The sequence below is a fragment of the Eptesicus fuscus genome, chromosome 13 (assembly GCF_027574615.1).
Source record: "Eptesicus fuscus isolate TK198812 chromosome 13, DD_ASM_mEF_20220401, whole genome shotgun sequence".
NCBI lineage: Eukaryota > Metazoa > Chordata > Mammalia > Chiroptera > Vespertilionidae > Eptesicus > Eptesicus fuscus.
Window position 1 is genome coordinate 83,585,951 of NC_072485.1, and position 20,785 is coordinate 83,606,735.

The window sequence follows — 20,785 nt, forward strand, 5'->3', positions numbered from 1 at the left end:
TCCTGCACACTCCCTACTGGGAATGTGCCCGCAACCAAGGTCCACGCCCTTGACCGGAATCGAACCCGGGACCCTTCAGTCCGCAGGCCGACGCTCTATCCACTGAGCCAGGCCGGTCAGGGCTGTAAGGAACCTTTTAATAGAAATTCCGTAACTCAGTTGACAATACCCTGTCACACATCATTAATAGTGAACTACAGCGTTCTCGAATGACCGATTGCTACAGTCGTGTGGCACTCATTTCCCGCACGCGCCTCACGCGCAGGCGCACACTTCTCTCCACTGATACGAGCAGCGAATATTTAGCAGCCGACGGCCGTCATCAGTCTTGGACTGACTTGTTCGGTGCTGTATTATTTTATGTTCACGATGACTCATTTATTTCAGCCCTTTGTATCCAGCATGTCTCCATCAAAACAAACTTACGTTTCTATGAAAATTGAAGCTTCTTTTTTTTTTTTTTTTTTTTGCGGCCCACGTACACGTGGACCTGGCTCAATCGGCCTGTGTGAGCCTTTGAGTTTGACGTGCTTGTCCTAGACCTGTGGTCGGCAAACTGCGAGCCACATGCGGCTCTTTGGCCCCTTGAGTTTTTAGCAAAGGCCAGCTTAGGAGGACCCTGATTAAGTTAATAACAATGTACCTACCTATATAGTTTAAGTTTAAAAAATGTGGCGCTCAAAAGAAATTTCAGTCGTTGTCCTGTTGATGTTTGGCTCTGCTGACTAATGAGTTTGCCGACCACTGGCCTAGACCTCTCGCTGCAGGGTCCCGGGAGACCCATCCCTGTGTCTGTGCCTCGGCCCTGCCTCCCGCCCCCGGGCTCCCGGGCAGGGACAGTGCAGTGGGCACAGCGGGCAGCTGCTCGGTGGGAAGTGCAGGCCGCGTGGCTCAGGGACTCCGCAGGGTCTCCTCTCTGCCTGGCTGAGCCGCCCCCTCCCCTGCAGGATGGTACAGGGCCCTCCCCCGCCCCGCCCTCCCCTCCGCCTTCCCCCTCCTGAGTCCAGCCGGGGCCTCGCTTCCCCGAGCACCTGGGTTGACAGGAGCTGACAGCTGGGTTGTGGGCCCATATTCTAGATGCCAAAACTGAGGCTCAGAGAGGGGAGCAGAGGTCCCTACCCCCAGCCCACCTCCCCCCAACTCAGCCCAGCTCACAGGCGCTCCCCCAGAGGCCCTGGTTGCCATGGTACAGAGGAGGAGGGGGAGGAGGCGGAGGGGGAGATTCCTGAGAAGCGATCCCTAAATACACACCAGCTGGCCCTTCCTCACCCCTCTCCTGCTTCCCAGCCTCCTTTGGGGCAGGTGGGCGGGGCCTCGAGCGAAGGAGGCCCAGGAGGCAGAGGTCCAGGAAGTGGGTTCTGGGACCCCACCCTCACCCAGCAGGTCTCCTGGGCCCGGGCTCCACGCCCTCCCCTCCCCGTTCCCGACCAGGCGGGCTCCTTCCTGCCGGCGCTCGCTGCCTGGACTGCCTCCTGCTCGGTTTCGGTTTTGGAGAAGAAAGGGGGGTCCACGTACCTCGGGGCCCCTTGGGGCAGAGTTGCCCGGCCCGGCTGGCATTCGAGTCACTCGGCTGGCTGTGGCATGGGCCCCGGTGCTGGGCTGGGCTGGGGGCACTGGTGTTGGAAAACTGTTCTGCAGTCATCCCCGGGGGGGGGGCGGGGGACCCCGTCCTGGTTCAGCCTGTTCTGACTTGAAGGGGCGCCGCCCCCCCCCCCACCCCCCGGGTCTGTCTCCTCGCCGTCCAGGGCGTGGGCACGGAGCTCACACCTCGCCCCACTCCTCGCTCCTCCAGGCGGGGTGTGGGCCGGGCACCACTGGCTGGCGTCTCCCTTCACCTGCTGGGGGGCAGGCGGCCAAGCTGGGGTATCTCCCCAGGCCCAGCACAGGCGCCCCGGCAGACGGGAGCGTCACACCACCCCAAACCCGGCCCACGGGGAGTCAGAAACCACACAGAAGTTTAACCTGGAAAGTTTAATATAAAGAATTAATTCTCTACTAGGGCAGTGACGCCAAGATTCAAGAATACCCAGGGGTGAGAGGGGGTGCCCTGCCCAAGGCCGGGGTCACACCTCATTGGAGGCACGGGGAGGCCCCGCGTGGTGGGCGCCTGCGCTGGGCTGCCCGGGCGAGCAGGAACGCCCTTCCGGAGGGCGGGCGGGCGGGCTCCAGAGGGAGTCAGGCACTGGGCGCCTCGGCCCGGGACTGGGACCTCACGTCGGGTCCGGGCATGCACCCTGGCTCCGAGTCACCCCACCCCTGGCAGGCGTGAGCACACGGAAACCAAAGGGCACCCACCCTGGGCCCGGAGCCCCTCCTCACGGTGACTCACCGCCGCCGCCAGCGCCGTGTTGGCTGCACGAGACACAGAGGGAGCCCGCGGCCCAGGGCAGGCAGCGGGGCGGCTCTGGGGCGAAGCGGGGACACGGTCACGGGCGTGCCCGCCCCCCATAACCGGCAAGAGCCACCTCCGTCCTGACCAGGCCCGGACGCGTCCCAGCCACGTGCCCACGCAGCGGAGAAACCTCAGCGGGAGCGGCGCGGTCCCCTCCCGCCCTCGGACTCGGACAGGAGAGCCGGCCGCGCTGTAACCCCGCGTCCCGGGGGCCGGGAGGGACGCGCTGACGTTGGCAGTTTGCAGACGGAGACGGAGGCTTCTGGCGGCGGGGAGGGAGGCGGCCCCAGGGCGGCTCTAGAAGACGCCGGGCAGCAGGCGGTAGGGCACGGCGGCCGTGTAGCGCGCCCAGTCCCCGCCGTACTTGCTGGCGCAGCGGTGCTCGTCCCGCAGGCAGCGGTGGGTGAGCAGGACGGCCATGTAGGCCGCGTAGAAGTAGGGCAGCAGGTGGCCGCCGCCGCAGGCCAGGCAGTAGGCCAGGCTGCCCAGCAGGTCGCCCGTGTAGTTGAAGTGCCGGGCCAGGCCCCAGAAGCCCGAGGCCAGCAGCTTGCTGTGGTGCCGCTGCCCGTCGGCCGACGTGTACACGCAGGCGATGGCCTTGGGCTTGCGGCCCCAGATCAGGCAGCGCCCGTCCGTGCGGCGGAAGAGGTCCTTCTGGTGGTTGGCCACGCGGAAGATGTAGTAGCCGAGCAGGCCCAGCAGCAGCACGCCCGCCGCGTGCGGGGCCGCCAGCTGCACCGGGTGGTAGACCAGGTACAGGCCCTGCGGGCGACAGGCGGGGTCAGCGGCAGGAAGGGGCAGGCAAGGGCAGGGGTCAGGCTCAGGCGGGGTCAGGGGCAGGAAGGGGCAGGGGCGGGGTCAGGGGCAGGCGGGGTCAGGGGTCAGGGTCAGGCGGGGGCAGGGTCAGGCGGGGTCAAGGTCAGGCGGGGTCAGGGGTCAGGGTCAGGCGGGGCAGGGTTCAGGCCCTAGCTCCGTCCCCCTCCTGCCTGCCTATCTACCTGGGCTTCCTCTTCTGCAAATAGTCACCTTCCTAGAGGCTTGTTGGCATCAAGTGTAAACGCACAAACGGCGCGTCTACCTACCTGTCTTCTATCTGTGCACGCGCACACACACACACACACACACACACACACACGTATCTCACACACATATACATGCATATCTCACACATATACACGAGTATCTCACACACGTATCTCTGTCACACACACACGCATATACACACACGTATCTCACACACACACACACACACACACACACACACGTAACGCGGGCTGTAGCCGAGCCCCCGGGGTAGCGCGGTGTGGCTGACTGTCCTTGGCGAGGCCACACCAGCTCTTGCTGCCACCCCCACGCCCCTCGTCCTCTGTCGCGGCCACACGCCCACCTGCAGCGTGTAGAGTAGGGCGGCCACACGCTCACCTGCAGCGTGTAGAGTAGGGCGGCCACACGCCCACCTGCAGCGTGTAGATTAGGGCGGCCACACGCTCACCTGCAGCGTGTAGAGTAGGGCGGCCACACGCTCACCTGCAGCGTGTAGATTAGGGCCGCCACACGCTCACCTGCAGCGTGTAGAGTAGGGCCGCCACACGCTCACCTGCAGCGTGTAGAGTAGGGCGGCCACACGCCCACCTGCAGCGTGTAGAGTAGGGCAGCCACACGCTCACCTGCAGCGTGTAGAGGTAGGGCAGCCACACGCAGTCGCCCCAGCCCAGGTACCAGCCGAAGTGGTCGTGGCAGATGTCGATGGTCTTCAGGTACCAGGCCTCGTTCCAGAAGAAGTCCAGCACGTAGATGGCCTGCGGACAGAGCGGCCGTGTGCCATCTGCACCCGCGGGGGGGGGGGGGGAACGGGGGGGCGGAGAGCCCTGAAAACTGCCTGCGGAGGGGAGGGGCACTGGGCTGCGTGTCATGTGCCACTGCGCTGGGCTGTCCCGGCACTGCCTCCCGGCCTGGGACCTGGGGAGAGTCTTGTCCTCGGAGAGGAGAGTCCGAACTCCGAGAGGACAAGGAGGGACCCACAGCGTCCGGGGAGGTACGGCCAGGCCGTGGGGCCTGCAGCAGAGGGGGGCGGCTCAGGGTGGCAGGCTCGGGGCCTCCAGGGAGGAGGGGCACATCACTGCCCACGGGTGAGCTCAGCGTAAGCCCTGCCAGCGGTCCCCGCTGCACCACGATGGACATCACGTGGCCAGCACAGCGGGTGACGCTGTGGCCCACGGGGTGGAGGAGACCTACGTCCATGCACACAGGTGGGTCAGAGGCACAAACACGCTCGCACTCCCACCCTGAGGGGGTCACCTGACACCCACCGGGACGACCGGGGGGCGGGGCAAGTGGGAACCGCTGGAGGCCACGAAGTGACGTGGCCAGGACCACTCACGGGCCCAGAGTGGTCAGAACACACCTGAGCCCGTAGCGGGCGTCCCCTGGGGACACGGCCAGGGCGGCACCGGCCGGCGATGCCGGAGCTACCACTACACGCCGTACGCGGGAGGGTGGGCTCCTGCACCCCGTGCCCCGAGGCGCGGCGCTCCCGCTGGCGCCACACGGTACCTGCAGCACGTTGACCAGGATCATGGAGTTGGTCACGTGGCCGTGGAGCTCCCGCTGCTTGGCCGCGAAGGACAGGTTGATGAGAGTCCAGGCCACGATGCCGGGGCGCCCGTTGAAGAACAGCTTGAAGTCAAACCACTTCCCTATCCGGGGGTTGAACTCGATGCCCATCATGAAGTTGTAAAAGAAGTTGCCCGTGAATTTGCTAGAAAATGGAACGAAAGGACACCATCGGTCCAGGACCGCGGGGCACACCGGGGCCTCCTTCGGGCGCCGGGCACGTGCGCTCAGCCCCCCGTGTGCCGAGGGGGCAGGGGATCTGGGCGGAGGCGGGCATGAGCCTCGGAGAACACGCAACAGGCGCCCTCCCGCTCCCCCGCGGCCCCAGCCGTCCCTGCAGCCGAGCACGGCAGCCTCAGAGCAGCGCCAGGCAGCCCCCGGGCCGGGGCGCGCGACAGGCACCGGGCTTAGGGCTCCCTGGGCTGCAGCCAGGTGTCCCGCCTCCTCCCCAGGGCCCCCGAGGCCAGCACAGGGGAGGGCGAGACGCTCAGTGGACTGAAGCTGTGCTCCGTCCACAGCCACGCGTGTGACTGGAAGTGACCTCGGGTGCCAAGACCCGGAGTGAAAAAGGCACCGCGCCCCGAGCCGGGTGCAGGCTCCGGCCCACGTCTCCCCTCGCTGACCAGCTCCTTCACCGTCAGCTGCCTGGTCACCTGACCCCACAGGCCTCTCCAGGGGCGACCAGAGACTCCGCCCAGACCCGCAGGCGGAGACCGTGAGGTACGCACACCTCGCTGCGCACACGGGGGTGGCCGTGCCGATCACAGAAGCCGCGTCCTGTCCGTCGCCCTCAGGATAGGGGACAGGAAATGTGCGAAGTCTGCGGCAGGCGCTGTGACCGTAAGGCCGCGCGCGGTCTCCCTGAGCCACAAGCCGCCTCACCAGCTGACACCACACTGGGCACCACCGTCCGGACGTCGCCCCAGGGCCTGGGCGTCAGACGTGAAGGAAACACACTTGGGTTTTGTTTGGGCCCCAGACCAAAACGAAAGCACCCCCTCCCCCAGGAGCAAGAATCTTCTTCATGCCTGAAGCCCCGCTGCCTGCCTGTCTATGAGAACCCAACAAACATCTGCTGGTGAATGAATGGAGGAAGAGGGACAAGGGAAGGAGGAGGGAGGGTGAAAATGGGAGGGGGCTGGGGTGAATGGTGAATTGATGGAGAAAAGGACGGATGGATGGAGATGGAGGGATGAAGAGAGGGATGGATGATGGATGGATGGAGAGATGGATGGATGGATGATGGATGGATGGATAGGTGGAGAGAAGGATAGATGGATGAATGGATGGATGGGTGGAGAGAAGGATAGATGGATGAATGGATGGATGGATAGATGGAGAGATGGATGGATGGATGAATGGATGGATGGATAGATGGAGAGATGGATGGATAGAGAGATGGATGGATGGATGGATGGATGAATGGATGGATGATGGATGGGTGGAGAGAAGGATAGATGGATGAATGGATGAATGGATGGATGGATAGATGGATAGATGGATGAATGGATGAATGGATGGATGGATGGATGATGGATGGATGGAAGGATGGATGATGGATGGATGGAAGGATGGATGGATGTAGAGATGGATGGATAGATGGAGGGATGAATGATGGATGGAGGGATGGATGATGGATGGAGAGATGGATGATGGGGAGATGGATGGATGGAGAGATGGGCGGATGGATGATGGATGGAGAGATGGATGATGGATGGATGGATGGATGGATGGATGGGTGGATGAATGGAAGGATGGATGGATGTAGAGATGGATGGATGGATGGAGGGATGAATGATGGATGGAGGGATGGATGATGGATGGAGAGATGGATGATGGATGGAGAGATGGATGGATGGAGAGATGGATGATGGAGAGATGGACGGATGGATGATGGATGGAGAAATGGATGATGGAGAGATGGATGGATGGAGAGATGGATGATGGAGAGATGGGCGGATGGATGATGGATGGAGAAATGGATGATGGAGAGATGGATGGAGAGATGGATGATGGAGAGATGGATGATGGAGAGATGGGAGGATGGATGATGGATGGAGAAATGGATGATGGAGAGATGGATGATGGAGAGATGGGCGGATGGATGATGGATGGAGAGATGGATGATGGAGAGATGGATGGAGAGATGGATGATGGAGAGATGGATGATGGAGAGATGGGCGGATGGATGATGGATGGAGAAATGGATGATGGAGAGATGGATGGATGGAGAGATGGATGATGGAGAGATGGGCGGATGGATGATAGATGGAGAGATGGATGATGGAGAGATGGGCGGATGGATGATGGATGGAGAAATGGATGATGGAGAGATGGATGGATGGAGAGATGGATGATGGAGAGATGGGCGGATGGATGATAGATGGAGAGATGGATGATGGAGAGATGGGCGGATGGATGATGGATGGAGAGATGGATGATGGAGAGATGGATGGATGGAGAGATGGATGATGGAGAGATGGGCGGATGGATGATGGATGGAGAGATGGATGATGGAGAGATGGATGGAGAGATGGATGATGGAGAGATGGATGATGGAGAGATGGACGGATGGATGATGGATGGAGAAATGGATGATGGAGAGATGGATGGATGGAGAGATGGATGGATGGAGAGATGGATGATGGAGAGATGGATGATGGAGAGATGGGCGGATGGATGATGGATGGAGAGATGGATGATGGAGAGATGGATGGATGGAGAGATGGATGATGGAGAGATGGGCGGATGGATGATAGATGGAGAGATGGATGATGGAGAGATGGGCGGATGGATGATGGAGAGATGGATGATGGAGAGATGGGCGGATGGATGATGGATGGAGTGATGGATGATGGAGAGATGGATGGATGGAGAGATGGATGATGGAGAGATGGGCGGATGGATGATGGATGGAGAGATGGATGATGGAGAGATGGGCGGATGGATGATGGATGGAGAGATGGATGATGGAGAGATGGGCGGATGGATGATGGATGGAGAGATGGATGATGGAGAGATGGGTGGATGGGTTGATGGCAACCCCAGGCTTCCCTGGGAAAGGAAGGACTCTCCGTGGGAAGCTGCTGAAATGACAAGTCTCCTCACACGACTGCTCCGGCCACACTGACGTTCCGGAGAAAGAGGCAGAGCGCTGTCCTCGCCCTGCGGACAGAAGTCGCCTCCCCACCTGCCTGCTCCCCTGACCCAGCCGCCAAAGGCAGGCCGGGCCCTTCCCGCATCCTCCCGAGGGCAGAAGCCACCGGACATTAGGAAGGATGCTCCCAGACCAACCCAGTTCCATGAAGCTCTCCTTCAAGGACTCGGAACCCGCGGGCTCCACCAGCCCCGTCCCAGGAACAGACAAGGCCACGGCGGGCACGTGCGCTCCCCTTCGGCGCGACCAGCTGCGCGGGGCGTACCAGTCGCGGGCGTTGGTGGGGAACAGGTAGCCCTTGACCATGGCGAAGGTGGACACGGCGTAGCCCAGGATGTTGGCGCACCACAGCAGCGGGATCCAGTTGTCGAAGATGATGGTGGGCGGGAACCAGGAGAGGAAGCGGGCGTTGGCGAGCCAGAGCAGGTGCGTGATGAGCCAGGCCTGCAGGCCGTTGATCTCGTACTTGTTGATGACCCCTGCGGAGGCAAGACCGGAACCTCAGAGCGTGCTCCCGCCGACGGCAGCCGGCTCAGTCCCACGGGCGCTCGGGGCCTCGTCTCGGGCACCCAGACTCCAGCCCTGAGCGCGGCCGGCTTCGGCGGCGACCCCAGGCCCAGTCAGGACACCAGGGTGCACCCCCACCTGCGGTCTGGGGAGAGGCGGGGCCCAGGTGGTTCCCCTGGTTCTGCTTCCCCGATGGCCACGGAACCGGCGCCAACAGTAATCAGGTTTAGGGTCCGATCAGAGTGGAGGGGCAGGTGTCGGCGTCCACTAACTGTCCCATTGCTTTGGCTGCCACGCACGCAGCTCACAGTCAAGATGAAGAAGGGGTGCTGGCGTGCCCTGGGGGCCTGCCGGCAAGGCACGGCCCCGGAGAGAGGTTTAGAGGGCGCTGTGCCTGCCTGACAGAGGAGTGGAGCTCGCTGAGCACCAGGCAATGACAGCTTCGCGGTAACTAAGGCCACAAGATGTTAGGTTTCTGCCTTTTGCTCTAAAGATGGCCTCACACCCGGCCGGCGTGGCTCAGTGCTTGAGCGTCGACCTATGAACCAGGTCACGGTTCGATTCCCGGTCAGGGCACATGCCTGGGTTGTGGGCTCCATCCCCAGTGGGGGGCGTGCAGGAGGCAGCGGATCAATGATTCTCTCAGCACTGATGTTTCTCTCTCCCTCTCCCTTCCGCTCTGAAGTCAATAAAAGTTATTTGTGTATTTTAAAAAGATGGCGTCCCTGATGCAATCACCGGTGTTTGCAGTCTTGGCTCCTCGGCCACATCGCCCGGCCACAGTGACGCCAGGAGCAGGACAGCCGGCAAGGAAAGCCGCGCGGCGCGCAGAGAACTAGCCAATGGCCTTCCACGCCCCCCGACGCCCACCCCTCGATCTTGCCTTTAAAAACCTTCATTAAAAACCATAGAGAGCTTGGGTCTAGGCCAGTGGTCGGCAAACTCATCAGTCAACAGAGCCAAATATCAACAGTGCAACGATTGAAATTTCTTTTGAGAGCCGAAAACCGACTTCTGCGCATGGGCCACGAAGTTTCAATCGCACCGTACGTGCGCGCCCGCACGTGGTATTTTTGGAAGAGCCACAGTCAAGGGGCCAGAGAGCCGCATGTGGCTTGCGAGCCGCAGTTTGCCGACCACTGTCTAAGCCATAGCTTCCTGGGCTCCTGGCGAGGCGCCCTGCCAATAAACCGCCAGTTTCTCCCCAGAGCTCAGGGTTCGGTGTCCGGCCTGCTGCACGGCGGGCGGGCAGGTGGACGGGCCCTCGTCGGTTCGGTCACAACCAGAGGCTGCGGCAGACTGGGGCTGAGCTGGAGAAGCGTGTGGGGACGCCCTGTGGGACTCGGGGAACAACGCCCCGCCCTCTGGACCCAGTGGGATCCCCCTGCCGGGCCCTGGGCTCCTGGAGACCGTGGGGGACAAATGGACAGACAGCCTCCCCCCAAAAACCCCATCCACACCCACCCCTGCCCCGACACCTCGGTGGGCACGTGGTGCTGGGCACGTGGTGCTCCGGCTGGGAGAGGCTCCATTCGCCCAGTTTTGGCACCAGCCGTGGGGCCGGCGGCCTCTCAGGTCCCTCCATTGAAGAACGCAACCTTCGACCTCAGGCCCGGGACGCCCCGGCTGCTCTTGGTGCCGTGAGGCCGGTGCCGGGGAAGCCGCGAGCACATGCCGCTGTGAGTGAGAGGCCTTCGGGCCGGGAGCAGCAGGGGAGGCCGGAGATGAGGGGACGGGGGTGTGATGCGGCTGAGCCGGGCCTTACCTGCGGGAGTCACCGCGCCCTCCTGGACGCCGCCCACGTAGCCGGGCAGGAACCTGTGGCAGACGTCAGGCAGCGCCACGTACAGGAGCACCTGCGGGAGAGTCTCCTGAGCCACCCGGCCTGGCGGGGCCCCGGCCTGGCTTTGCTGGCCGAGGCGGCGGATGTGCAGGCCCCGCGGGCTGAGGTCCCCACGCGGGGCGGTTACTCCTCCCAGGTCCGCCGCTCCCCGCCACCCAGCGGCCCCTCCCCAGCCTCGGGCGGCTCCCACCGCGGGCGGGTGTGTGGGGCACCCTCTGCGTGAGGAGGCGGCCGGGCACACCTGGGCCCCGGGGACGCGCTGCCAGGACGAACAGCCCTGCCACCCCGGCAGAAGGCGCCGCCGGCACGCAACGCACCTGACCCCACAACGCGCCTGACCCCGCAAGGCACCTGACCCCATCACGCACCTGACCCCACCACGCACCTGACCCCGCCACGCACCTGACCCCGCCATGCACCTGACCCCGCCATGCACCTGACCCCGCCATGCGCCTGACCCCGCCACGCGCCTGACCCCGCCACGCACCTGACCCCGCCACGCACCTGACCCCGCCACGCACCTGACCCCGCCACGCGCCTGACCCCGCCACGCGCCTGACCCCGTAATGTGCCTGACCCCGCCACGCGCCTGACCCCGCCACGCGCCTGACCCCGCCACGCGCCTGACCCCGTAATGTGCCTGACCCCGCCACGCGCCTGACCCCGCCACGCGCCTGACCCCGCCACGCGCCTGACCCCGTAATGTGCCTGACCCCGCCACGCGCCTGACCCGGCCACGCGCCTGACCCGGCCACGCGCCTGACCCCGTAATGCACCTGACCCCGTAATGCGCCTGACCCCGTAATGCGCCTGACCCGGCCACGCGCCTGACCCCGTAATGCACCTGACCCCGTAATGCACCTGACCCCGTAATGCGCCTGACCCGGCCACGCGCCTGACCCCGTAATGCACCTGACCCCGCCACGCGCCTGACCCGGCCACGCGCCTGACCCCGCCACGCGCCTGACCCCGCCACGCGCCTGACCCCGCCACGCGCCTGACCCCGTAATGTGCCTGACCCCGCCACGCGCCTGACCCCGCCACGCGCCTGACCCCGCCACGCGCCTGACCCCGTAATGTGCCTGACCCCGCCACGCGCCTGACCCCGCCACGCGCCTGACCCCGCCACGCGCCTGACCCCGTAATGTGCCTGACCCCGCCACGCGCCTGACCCGGCCACGCGCCTGACCCGGCCACGCGCCTGACCCCGTAATGCACCTGACCCCGTAATGCACCTGACCCCGTAATGCGCCTGACCCCGTAATGCACCTGACCCCGTAATGCACCTGACCCCGTAATGCGCCTGACCCCGTAATGCGCCTGACCCGGCCACGCGCCTGACCCCGTAATGCACCTGACCCCGTAATGCACCTGACCCCGTAATGCGCCTGACCCCGTAATGCACCTGACCCCGTAATGCACCTGACCCCGTAATGCACCTGACCCCGTAATGCACCTGACCCCGTAATGCACCTGACCCCGTAATGCGCCTGACCCCGTAATGCGCCTGACCCGGCCACGCGCCTGACCCCGTAATGCACCTGACCCCGTAATGCACCTGACCCCGTAATGCGCCTGACCCCGTAATGCACCTGACCCCGTAATGCACCTGACCCCGTAATGCGCCTGACCCCGTAATGCGCCTGACCCCGTAATGCGCCTGACCCCACAACGCACCTGACCCCGTAATGCGCCTGACCCGGCCACGCACCTGACCCCGCCATGCGCCTGACCCCGCCACGCGCCTGACCCCGCCACGCACCTGACCCCGTAACGCACCTGACCCCGCCACGCACCTGACCCCGTAACGCACCTGACCCCGCCACACGCCTGACCCGCCGCGGGAGGCCTCACCTGGAACGAGACCCACAGGGCGTAGATCTGGGCGGCCTCCTTCGTCACGGACGGCGTCTTGGCCCAGATGTCGGAGAGGCGCACGCGGCCGGCGGCCAGGTCCAGCACGGGCGCGGTGAGCGAGCAGGCGTACTGGTCACACGCCATGATGAAGAAGTACACGATGAAGGGCGCAAACAGCAGCAGGAACAGGACGCTCGCCAGCGAGAACCAGTCCACCTCCCTGCAGAGGCGGCGGTGAGGCGGCCGGTCACCGGGCCGTCCCCCGCCCTCCCAACCACGGCTCTGGGCCACGCCAGCCGGCACCTCCGAGAGGCGGCCCCTCCACGGGCACATTCCGGCCACGCAGGGGGCACTTCGGGGCACCCACGGGAAGCCCAGGGCCCAGCGTCTGGATGTGGCGAGGTGGCTGCGGGCGTGGGGGACGCCCTCAGTCCCAACACCCAGGACAGCGGCGTCAGAGCCAGGCGCCCGCCCGCCACCCGTGAGCGCGTTTCCGCCTCCTCTTGTCCATCCTGGCCACACTCACAGCAGCGCCTCCTTCCTCGGCCTCCACAGGAGATGCCGAGATGGCCTAGGACAGGCCCGAGGCCGCCCCCCCCACACCCCCCTCCCCACCCCCACGCCGTCCCCGGCCGGGGAGACGGCAGCATCCTTACCAGGCGCGGCCCCACTGCCCCTGGGCCGCGGCCCCGCTGCCGGCAGCACTGGTGTGGGGGGCGCTGGGCCGGTATCTTGCCGCCATGAGTCCTGAGGAGGGAGACACTCTGCTCAGATGGTCCCCCAAAGCGCAGACCTCTCCCTGCCGCTGCCGCCAGGATCGGGGCCCGCAGGGCTGTCCCTCTCCCCTCTCCCCGTCTCTCCACCGACCGTGTCCTGGTGGCAGAGTCCCCCCAGGGAGGAGGCCAGCCCAGCTCAGACGCTCCTGGGACCTGGGACCGCCCCCCTCGCCTCCCCGCTTCTGCTCGTCTCCGACAGCCAGCAGAGCCCCTTCTGGCCGAGGACGGAGCCTGTGCCACGGCTCCTGCCCGCTCCCCGCTGCACGCGCTGCCGCAGGCCCCGGGTCCCCGCCCACATCGGAGCGAGAAGGGCCCAGGGAGGGAGGCGGGGAGGGAGGCTGGGAACCACGACCGCGGTTGTGTCCGAGCGCAGGAAGCGACTGCACGGAGGGCAGCCCCTTGGAGCTTTGGGGGGAAGCAGCTGAGGACGAGGCGCAGACCCCTCGGCGGAGGGAAACGGGAGGCAACTGCTGTCGGAACAGCCTCAGCGCGGCATGGGGCGGGCGCCTTCCGCGGCTGAGCGGGCACAGAGCTCACGCGCCCAGGGGTCACCTGGGTCCTACACACCGAACCGGGCGACACACGTGTCACATCCATGACCGTGGACGGCTGCCGGGGGCGGGACTCAGACCGGAGCCGGCACGGAGGTGAACGCACCTGCGGTCGTACTTCTCACCGCGGGGAGGTCGCTGCCTGTGCCACGCACCGCGGCGCTCACGCCAGCCTCTCGTCACGGGACCCGGCAGCACGGCTCCCCTTCCTGCAGAGGCCCCGCCGCGCACAGTCCTGCCAGGGACAGAGATGCGGGGGACACTCGGGAGCGGACCTTCCAGGGCCCAAGGGACACGCATTCAAGGCCACAGCTGCAACACGTGCGGGCACACGCTCGCTCGGGGTCACCATCGGAGGAGGCCCGTGGAGGGCCCCCCTCACCCGCAGCGGCTCTGCCCAGCACACCCGGGCCCGAACAGCCAGTACTAACAACGGGGTGGGGGGGGGATGGAGGCCTTCCTGAAGGGTCACCGTGGACACGAGCCTTCCCGTGGCAGAAGCCCTGGCCAGTGTGGCTCAGTGGAGAGAGCACCGGCTTGCGGACAGAAGGGTCCCGGGTTCGATTCCTGGTCAAGGGCCTGTACCTCGGTTACAGGCTCGATCCCTGGCCCTGGTCCGGGCCGTGCGGGGGCAACCAATCAGTGTCTCTCTTACATCGATGTTCCTCTCTGTCTCTCCCACTCTCTGAAAAATCAATGGAAAAAGATGCTTCAGTGAGAATTAACAAAAAAATAAAATAAACAGGCAGATGCAGACCTGGGAGCAGCCACAGACCCAAAGGCGTGCTCTCTGCGGACTCACGCCCAGCAGCCCGCGCTCCTGCCGCAGCCTCCCCCGTGCCATGCCCAGCGGCACGCCACGGAGCCGCCGGGTAGCTGGCTCTGCACGCCCGCTGACCCCACGCTCTTCCTGGTGTGTCCAGGCACGATGCCCACGCACACGAGGCTCTGAGGTCATAGTTGAAGCTAAGGAAGGGTGCGTGTACCCCACCTGGCAAAGGAGTGGCGCCACGGAAACCGATGGGGCTGCCTGCACCCCCTGGCGCCCCGACAGGCTCCCTCAATGGGAATCTGAGCTCCAGAAACAAAAGCTAACGGAGCCGTCATCAACCTAGGAACCAGGAGGTCTGGTTGATTCCCGGTCAGGGCACAGGCCTGGATTGCAGGCTCGATCCCCAGTGTGGGGCGTGCAGGAGGCAGCCGGTCCATGATTCTCTCACATCATGGATGTTTCTCTCTCCCCGGCCCTTCCTCTCTGTAATCAGTAAAAATGCTTAAAAAGAACATGTTTTTGATTGCTGAGCCGTTGGTTTCAGACACATCCGTCCTTTATTAGTGTTTGCTGGGACCAACCACACCGACGACGACGGGCCCATGGCAGCTTTCGGGGCGTCCCGAGGGCGTAGGAACGCGGGGCCGCACCACAGACCCAGGACCACGGGGCTGGGGCGGTGACTGCCCAGGAGGCCCAGGGTCACCGCCAAGGCTGCGCGTTCCCGGCAGGACCCCTCCTGCTGCCGACCTGCCCCACGAGGGGTTCCGGTGTGACCGGAGCACCTACTCGCACTCGGACGCGAGGCCTGTTTCCCGTCCGAAAGGGACACCGCCCACTCGTCACGGAAATGAGGTCGGGGTGCTGAGGGCCCACCCCCACCCTCGTCAGAGTTCCCCTAAGAGCATGATCACCAGGGCTACCTGGGTGCCAACACCACCCTCCCCGGGGACCATGCTAACTGGGCATCGACGCCACTGCGGGGTCATGCGGGCCCGGGAGGTTCAGCCGGGTCCGGGTTCCCACTGGCCCTGAGAGAGGGGTGCGCCCACAGCCCCCTCTCCGTGTGTGGTTACCCCTCAGTAGTGGCTCACACCGTCTTATCACCTCTCATGGTTCCTGTGGGTCGGGAATTGGGGGAGAACCTGGCCAGGCAGCCATGCCTGGGGGTGTCCTGGGGCGGCTGCTCTTCAGAGGGTCCCCGGGGGCTAGCCTGGGCGCCCCCACAGCGCGGGGGCTGCAGGACCGTGGGAGGGGGCGGTCCGGGGACCAGCGAGGCCCCAGCAAACACGACAGAAGCCGCCGTTCCTGACCCAGCCTGGCAGGTGTGCGCCACCCCCCCGAACACTGCCTCTCCGGGGTGGCAGGACGTAGAGGGACACGAGCTGTGGGGCCGTCGGCGGGGGTGGCCGGACGTAGAGGGACACGAGCTGTGGGGCCATCGGCGGGGATGGCCGGACGTAGAGGGACGCGAGCTGTGGGGGCGGGGGAGGGGGAGGGGGGGTGGCCGGACGTAGAGGGACACGAGCTGTGGGGCCGTCGGCGAGGGAGGGGGGGTGGCCGGACGTAGAGGGACACGAGCTGTGGGGCCGTCGGCGGGGGAGGGGGGGTGGCCGGACGTAGAGGGACGCGAGCTGTGGGGGCGGGGGAGGGGGGGTGGCCGGACGTAGAGGGACACGAGCTGTGGGGCCGTCGGCGGGGATGGCCGGACGTAGAGGGACACGAGCTGTGGGGCCGTCGGCGGGGCGGGGGTGGCCGGACGTAGAGGGACGCGAGCTGTGGGGCCGTCGGCGGGGCGGGGGGTGGCCGGACGTAGAGGGACGCGAGCTGTGGGGCCGTCAGCGGGGTGGCCGGACGTAGAGGGACACGAGCTGTGGGGCCGTCGGTGGGGCGGGGGTGGCCGGACGTAGAGGGACGCGAGCTGTGGGGCCGTCGGCGAGGGAGGGGGGGTAGCCGGACGTAGAGGGACACGAGCTGTGGGGCCATCGGCGGGGATGGCCGGACGTAGAGGGACACGAGCTGTGGGGCCGTCGGCGGGTGCCACAACCTGTCCCGGACAACAAGGAGCTCTGAGCACCTGCCGAGCCGCCCCCTGTGGCCTCCCGGGTCCTCGCTCGGGCCTGGGCCGCTGGCACCACAGCCCGTCTCCCAGGTGAACACGTCCCTCTCCCTAAAGGGGTGCAGCTGGAACCGCGGGAGCCCCACCCGCCAGGCCCGGCCCCGCACACGCGGCCATCGGGACGGCGGGCAGCCTGCTCCGGGAATGAGTCCGCGGAAGGCGTGGCACAGACGGAACCACCGGCAGCTGCGCACTGGACTTCGGACGGCACCAACGACAAGATCCAGGACCGCGAGGGGGAGGCAGCTGCTCGGGGAGGCCAGGCAGACCCCCCACCCCCCCGCCCCGGGAGCTTCGGGCCACGCACAGGAGCCGGCGAACCTGCGGCGGTGAGAGCCACGGCGGGGGGTGCTGTGCACACGGGACATGCCGGCAGCGGCTGCGGACGATCGGTGAGGTCAGGTGTGGAGGGCACGCCCACCCACGGAACGCGGCCGAGGACGGGCTGCCAGGCAGTCCGCCGTGAGAGACTCTTTAAAAAGCCAAGGACCAAATCCTTACACGGACACAGCGGAGTTTTTCGCTCTCTGCCTAGTTTTCTGGTGGAAATGTACTTGTCTAACCAAGTCATCTAACCACAAAAAGGGTGTTTGTTTTATCAGCTCGTGTGGCTCTCACTGTGGGTCACCTGTCCCCGCGGGACGGTGAGAACGACTGTTGGGGTGATGCTGGGGTTCACCTGAAGCCGCCCCACCTCCGCCCCGCCCTCTGCAGGCCGTGTGGCCACCGCCTGGGCTCCCACTCGCCCTCCCAAGCCTCACTCGCCCGACGCTCCCAGGCGTGCGGCCCCTCTGAGCTTGGCGCCGCGGAGCGCTGGCCCGGCTGACCCTGGCAGGGCTGGGGTCCTGGCCTGGGGTCCCGGCCGGGCCACCTGGGCGGCCTCCAGAAGTGGGCAGGTGCCCGAGGGGGAAGGAAAGACAGCTCAGGGCTCGGCTTCTGAGAAGCCGGACCGTCTACGCTCAGGATCACACGAGGTTAAAGGTCAGACACGCTCAGGATCACACGAGGTTAAAGGTCAGACACGCTCAGGATCACACGAGGTTAAAGGTCAGACACGCTCAGGATCACACGAGGTTAAAGGTCAGACACGCGGGCCCCGCGCCTTCGCCCGCCCCAGCCCACCCGGGACTGGTGAACTCCGGCCTGTCTTCTCCCACGCGGCTTCCCGAGCTCTTGCCCAATACACACCCACACGCCGTCCTCCTTTTCCAAACCCCGTTCCCACTCAAACCCTCGGTCCTGCCCGGACACGCAGCATCGGCCACACAGGCTCACTCTGCGAACCTGCCACTCCGCCTCCCCCGCCCCAAACCGCGCGGGGATTGTGTCAGAAGTCGTCCACCGGCTCCGGATGTGGCCGCGTTTCGCCGGCACGCCCGCTGGCTCTCCCGAGGCAAAGTGTCTGCAGGTGGAGACTCCATCCTCCCGGACCCGCCCCCGCCGCCCTCCTGCACCTTCTGAGGCCCGGCCTCTCCGGCCCGAGCTCCTGGGCTCCCGCGGCGGCCATGGGTGCCGATGCCTGAGAACCAACCCCAAAGCGTCCAGCAGGTGCCTGGCGCCGGGAAACGCCGGGAAGCGACAGGTCACACGCTCCTTTGGATAAAACGTTCCTCATCTCGCCGTCCCCTCCCTCCTGGGCCTTCGGTCAGAAACCTTCCCAGACCCGTAAAAACCCTCCTCATAGTGACCGTGTCCAGGAAGGAGGCGCGGCCGTTATGTCAGGAGTTGGGAAGGGAGACCCACAGCCTCCCCCCGCCATCGCCCCTTTCCGTGAAGCCGTGAGCGCCTCTCCCCGCTTCCAGCAGCTCCTCGATTTCCCCAGACCGAGAGCCGCGTCCGCCCGGGCAGAAGCGGGCCAACCGGCCCAGGAGGCACGCACCGGGCTCTGCCCCCGCCTCCGCCCCGGCGCGCTCCCCAACACCCGGGGGACCCGGCGTCCCCGGAGGGCCGTCTGGGGTGAGCCAGCCGGCGCCCCGAACCCCGGCCTCTCCTCACCTGGCCACGCGCGACCCCCCACACCTGCGCGCGGCTCCGGAACCCGGGCCCCAAGCTCACCTGCGCGCACCGCCCCCGGGCCCACCCGAGCGCGCACCGCCCCCCGCCCCGGCACCGGCCCCTCCTCACCTGCGCGCAGCGCCCCCCGCCCCCGCACCGCGCGCGGCCCGCTCACCTGCGCGCACCGCCCCCCGCCCCGGCACCGGCCCCTCCTCACCTGCGCGCAGCGCCCCCCGCCCCGGCACCGGCCCCTCCTCACCTGCGCGCAGCGCCTCCCGCCCCGGCACCGCGCGCGGTCCGCTCACCTGCGCAGCCCACGGCTCACCGGCGGCCTCTGACCCGCCACCTCCGGGACGCGCGCCATCCGAGCCGGCCGGGGCCCCGCCCCCGCGCTAACGTGGTGCGGCGGACGGCCAATCGGAGGCGGCTCCTGCGCGCCGAGCGTCCCTGCGCCCCGCGATTGGCCGCAGAGCCTCGCCCCACCCCCTGAGCTGACTCCGGGCCACCGCACGCGCCAATCCGCGGAGATCGGGGCGCGAGATTGACGGCGGGGGGGCGGGGACCGCCCCGAGGACGCCCTGCCCCGCGAAGGGCGGGAAGCCGGGCACCCGGGGGCGGGGTACGGGGCTGCGGCGGGGAACACGTCAACCCCCATGCCTCAGTTTCCCCTTCCGCCAGTGGGGCTTCAGAGGCGCGAGCAGATGCAGAGCTGCAGGGTCCCGGTCCCGGTGCAAAACAAACACGACGCCTGCTTGGGGCGGAGGCAGTAACCAATAGACAGTCCGGCAGGTGCAGGGGCGTCAGGTGGCTGTTAGGGAGGGGGTTTGGGGGCGCTCCGGAGAGGCCGGGGACTGTGCCCCAGAGAGGGTTGTCAGTGCTGACGCCAGGCCAGGCCTCGAGCTGTGGTCTCATGGCCCCTTCCCCTGGCACCTCACAAACCAGCCTGCACGAGGGCACACCGCCCGCTCTCGGGAGGACAGGGTGGCCCTGTGAGGAACATGGCCCACGGCCTGGCCTGACAGTGTTTGTCTTGGTTGCTTACTCTGCAAAAACAGGATGTGGTTAATGTGCTTAAACGTGGTCTTGCCGAAACCGGTGTGGCTCAGTGGCTGGAGCCTCGGCCTGCGGACTGGAGGGTCCCGGGTTCGATTCCAGTCAAGGGCATGTACATTGGTTGTGGGCACATCCCCGGTGGGGGGTGTGCAGGAGGCAGCTGGTCGATGTTTCTCTCTCATCGATGTTTCTAACTCTCTCTCCCTCTCTCTTCCTCTCTGTAAAACATCAATAAAATATATTTAAAAAAATAAAATAAAAAAATAAAAATAAAATAAAATAAAGTGTATTAGCTTCCCACAGGAGTTGGTGCCACTCCCAACTCTCTCCACCTCTCTTAAAAAAAAAAAGGTGGTCTTGCCGCCGAAACCGGTGTGGCTCAGTGGATAGAGCGTCGACCTGAGGACTGAAGGGTCCCGGGTTCGGTCCCGGGTTCGGTTCCGGTCAAGGGCATGTGCCGTGGTTGCGGGCACATCCCCGTGGGGGGTGTGCAGGAGGCGGCTGGTCGATGTTTCTCTCCCATCGATGTCTCTAACTCTCTCCCTCTCTCTTCCTCTCTGTAAAACATCAATAAGATATATTAAAAACACAAGGTGGTCTTGCACAAAGGGCCGCTGCTCTCTGACTCCCTGTCTGGAAGGCGGAACAGCGCCGGCCGGCCGTAAAGGCTCCCTCGGTTTAATTTGGTCTGGGCTCCAGTGGTCTTGCCTCGCATTCGCACCACGACGGTGGGTGGCGCGGAGGGGTGGGCGGGGCCACAGGCGGCCCCAGGAGGGTGCGGAGCGGGGTGAGGCCATCGCAGGCCGGTCCCCGGAGGGGGCCGGGCCTGGACTTTACGGTGTTGATCGCCCTGTGCAGAGACGGGAGGGAGGACGCCGCGTGGCTGGGCACGGGGGGGAGCCAAGTCGCCAAGCACGCCCCTCGGCTGTGGCCAAACGCGTGGGAAGCTCTGATGGAGAGAGAGAGAGCCCCTCAGAGCCGCCCCCTGGGCAGGGATGGCCTAACCATGCACTCCGTCCTCCATCCGTCACCGGACACCCTCCGTCACGGGACACCCTCCGTCACGGGACACCCTCCGTCACGGGACACGGGTCATCCTTGCAAGGGCATGACCTTGAGCTAGGCCGCTGTTCAACCAGGCGGCCCTGGA

The 20,785-nt window shown here is 65.6% G+C and overlaps 1 protein-coding gene across 3 annotated transcripts; it reads right to left on the reverse strand.

The window, feature by feature from the left end:
• Positions 1 to 1,952: 1,952 nt before the first annotated feature.
• DHCR7 (7-dehydrocholesterol reductase) lies at positions 1,953 to 18,944 on the reverse strand. 3 transcript variants are annotated; one of them, XM_054724875.1, is made up of 8 exons: positions 18,888 to 18,944; positions 13,026 to 13,116; positions 12,367 to 12,589; positions 10,435 to 10,525; positions 8,428 to 8,641; positions 4,946 to 5,150; positions 4,060 to 4,191; positions 1,953 to 3,154 (listed from the first exon to the last, which is right to left on the reverse strand). In XM_054724875.1, exons 2-8 carry the CDS (start codon positions 13,109 to 13,111, stop codon positions 2,690 to 2,692), a joined length of 1,416 nt encoding a protein of 471 aa, XP_054580850.1. In that variant the 5' UTR covers positions 13,112 to 13,116; positions 18,888 to 18,944; the 3' UTR covers positions 1,953 to 2,689. The 3 variants fall into 3 exon arrangements, with proteins under 3 accessions (XP_054580850.1, XP_054580849.1, XP_054580851.1); XM_054724874.1 differs by lacking the exon at positions 18,888 to 18,944 and adding an exon at positions 18,643 to 18,650; XM_054724876.1 differs by lacking the exon at positions 18,888 to 18,944 and adding an exon at positions 13,803 to 13,871.
• Positions 18,945 to 20,785: the final 1,841 nt, after the last annotated feature.

Excerpts from the sequence above, each read along its gene's own strand:
- DHCR7 (XM_054724875.1), bottom strand. The coding sequence starts at position 13,111 with ATGGCGGCAAGATACCGGCCCAGCGCCCCCCACACCAGTGCTGCCGGC. Across the intron at positions 10,526-12,366 it reads CCCTGTGGGTCTCGTTCCAG|GTGCTCCTGTACGTGGCGCT; the intron begins GTGAGGCCTCCC and ends ACTCTCCCGCAG. Across the intron at positions 8,642-10,434 it reads GGGCGCGGTGACTCCCGCAG|GGGTCATCAACAAGTACGAG; the intron begins GTAAGGCCCGGC and ends TTGCCTCCGCAG.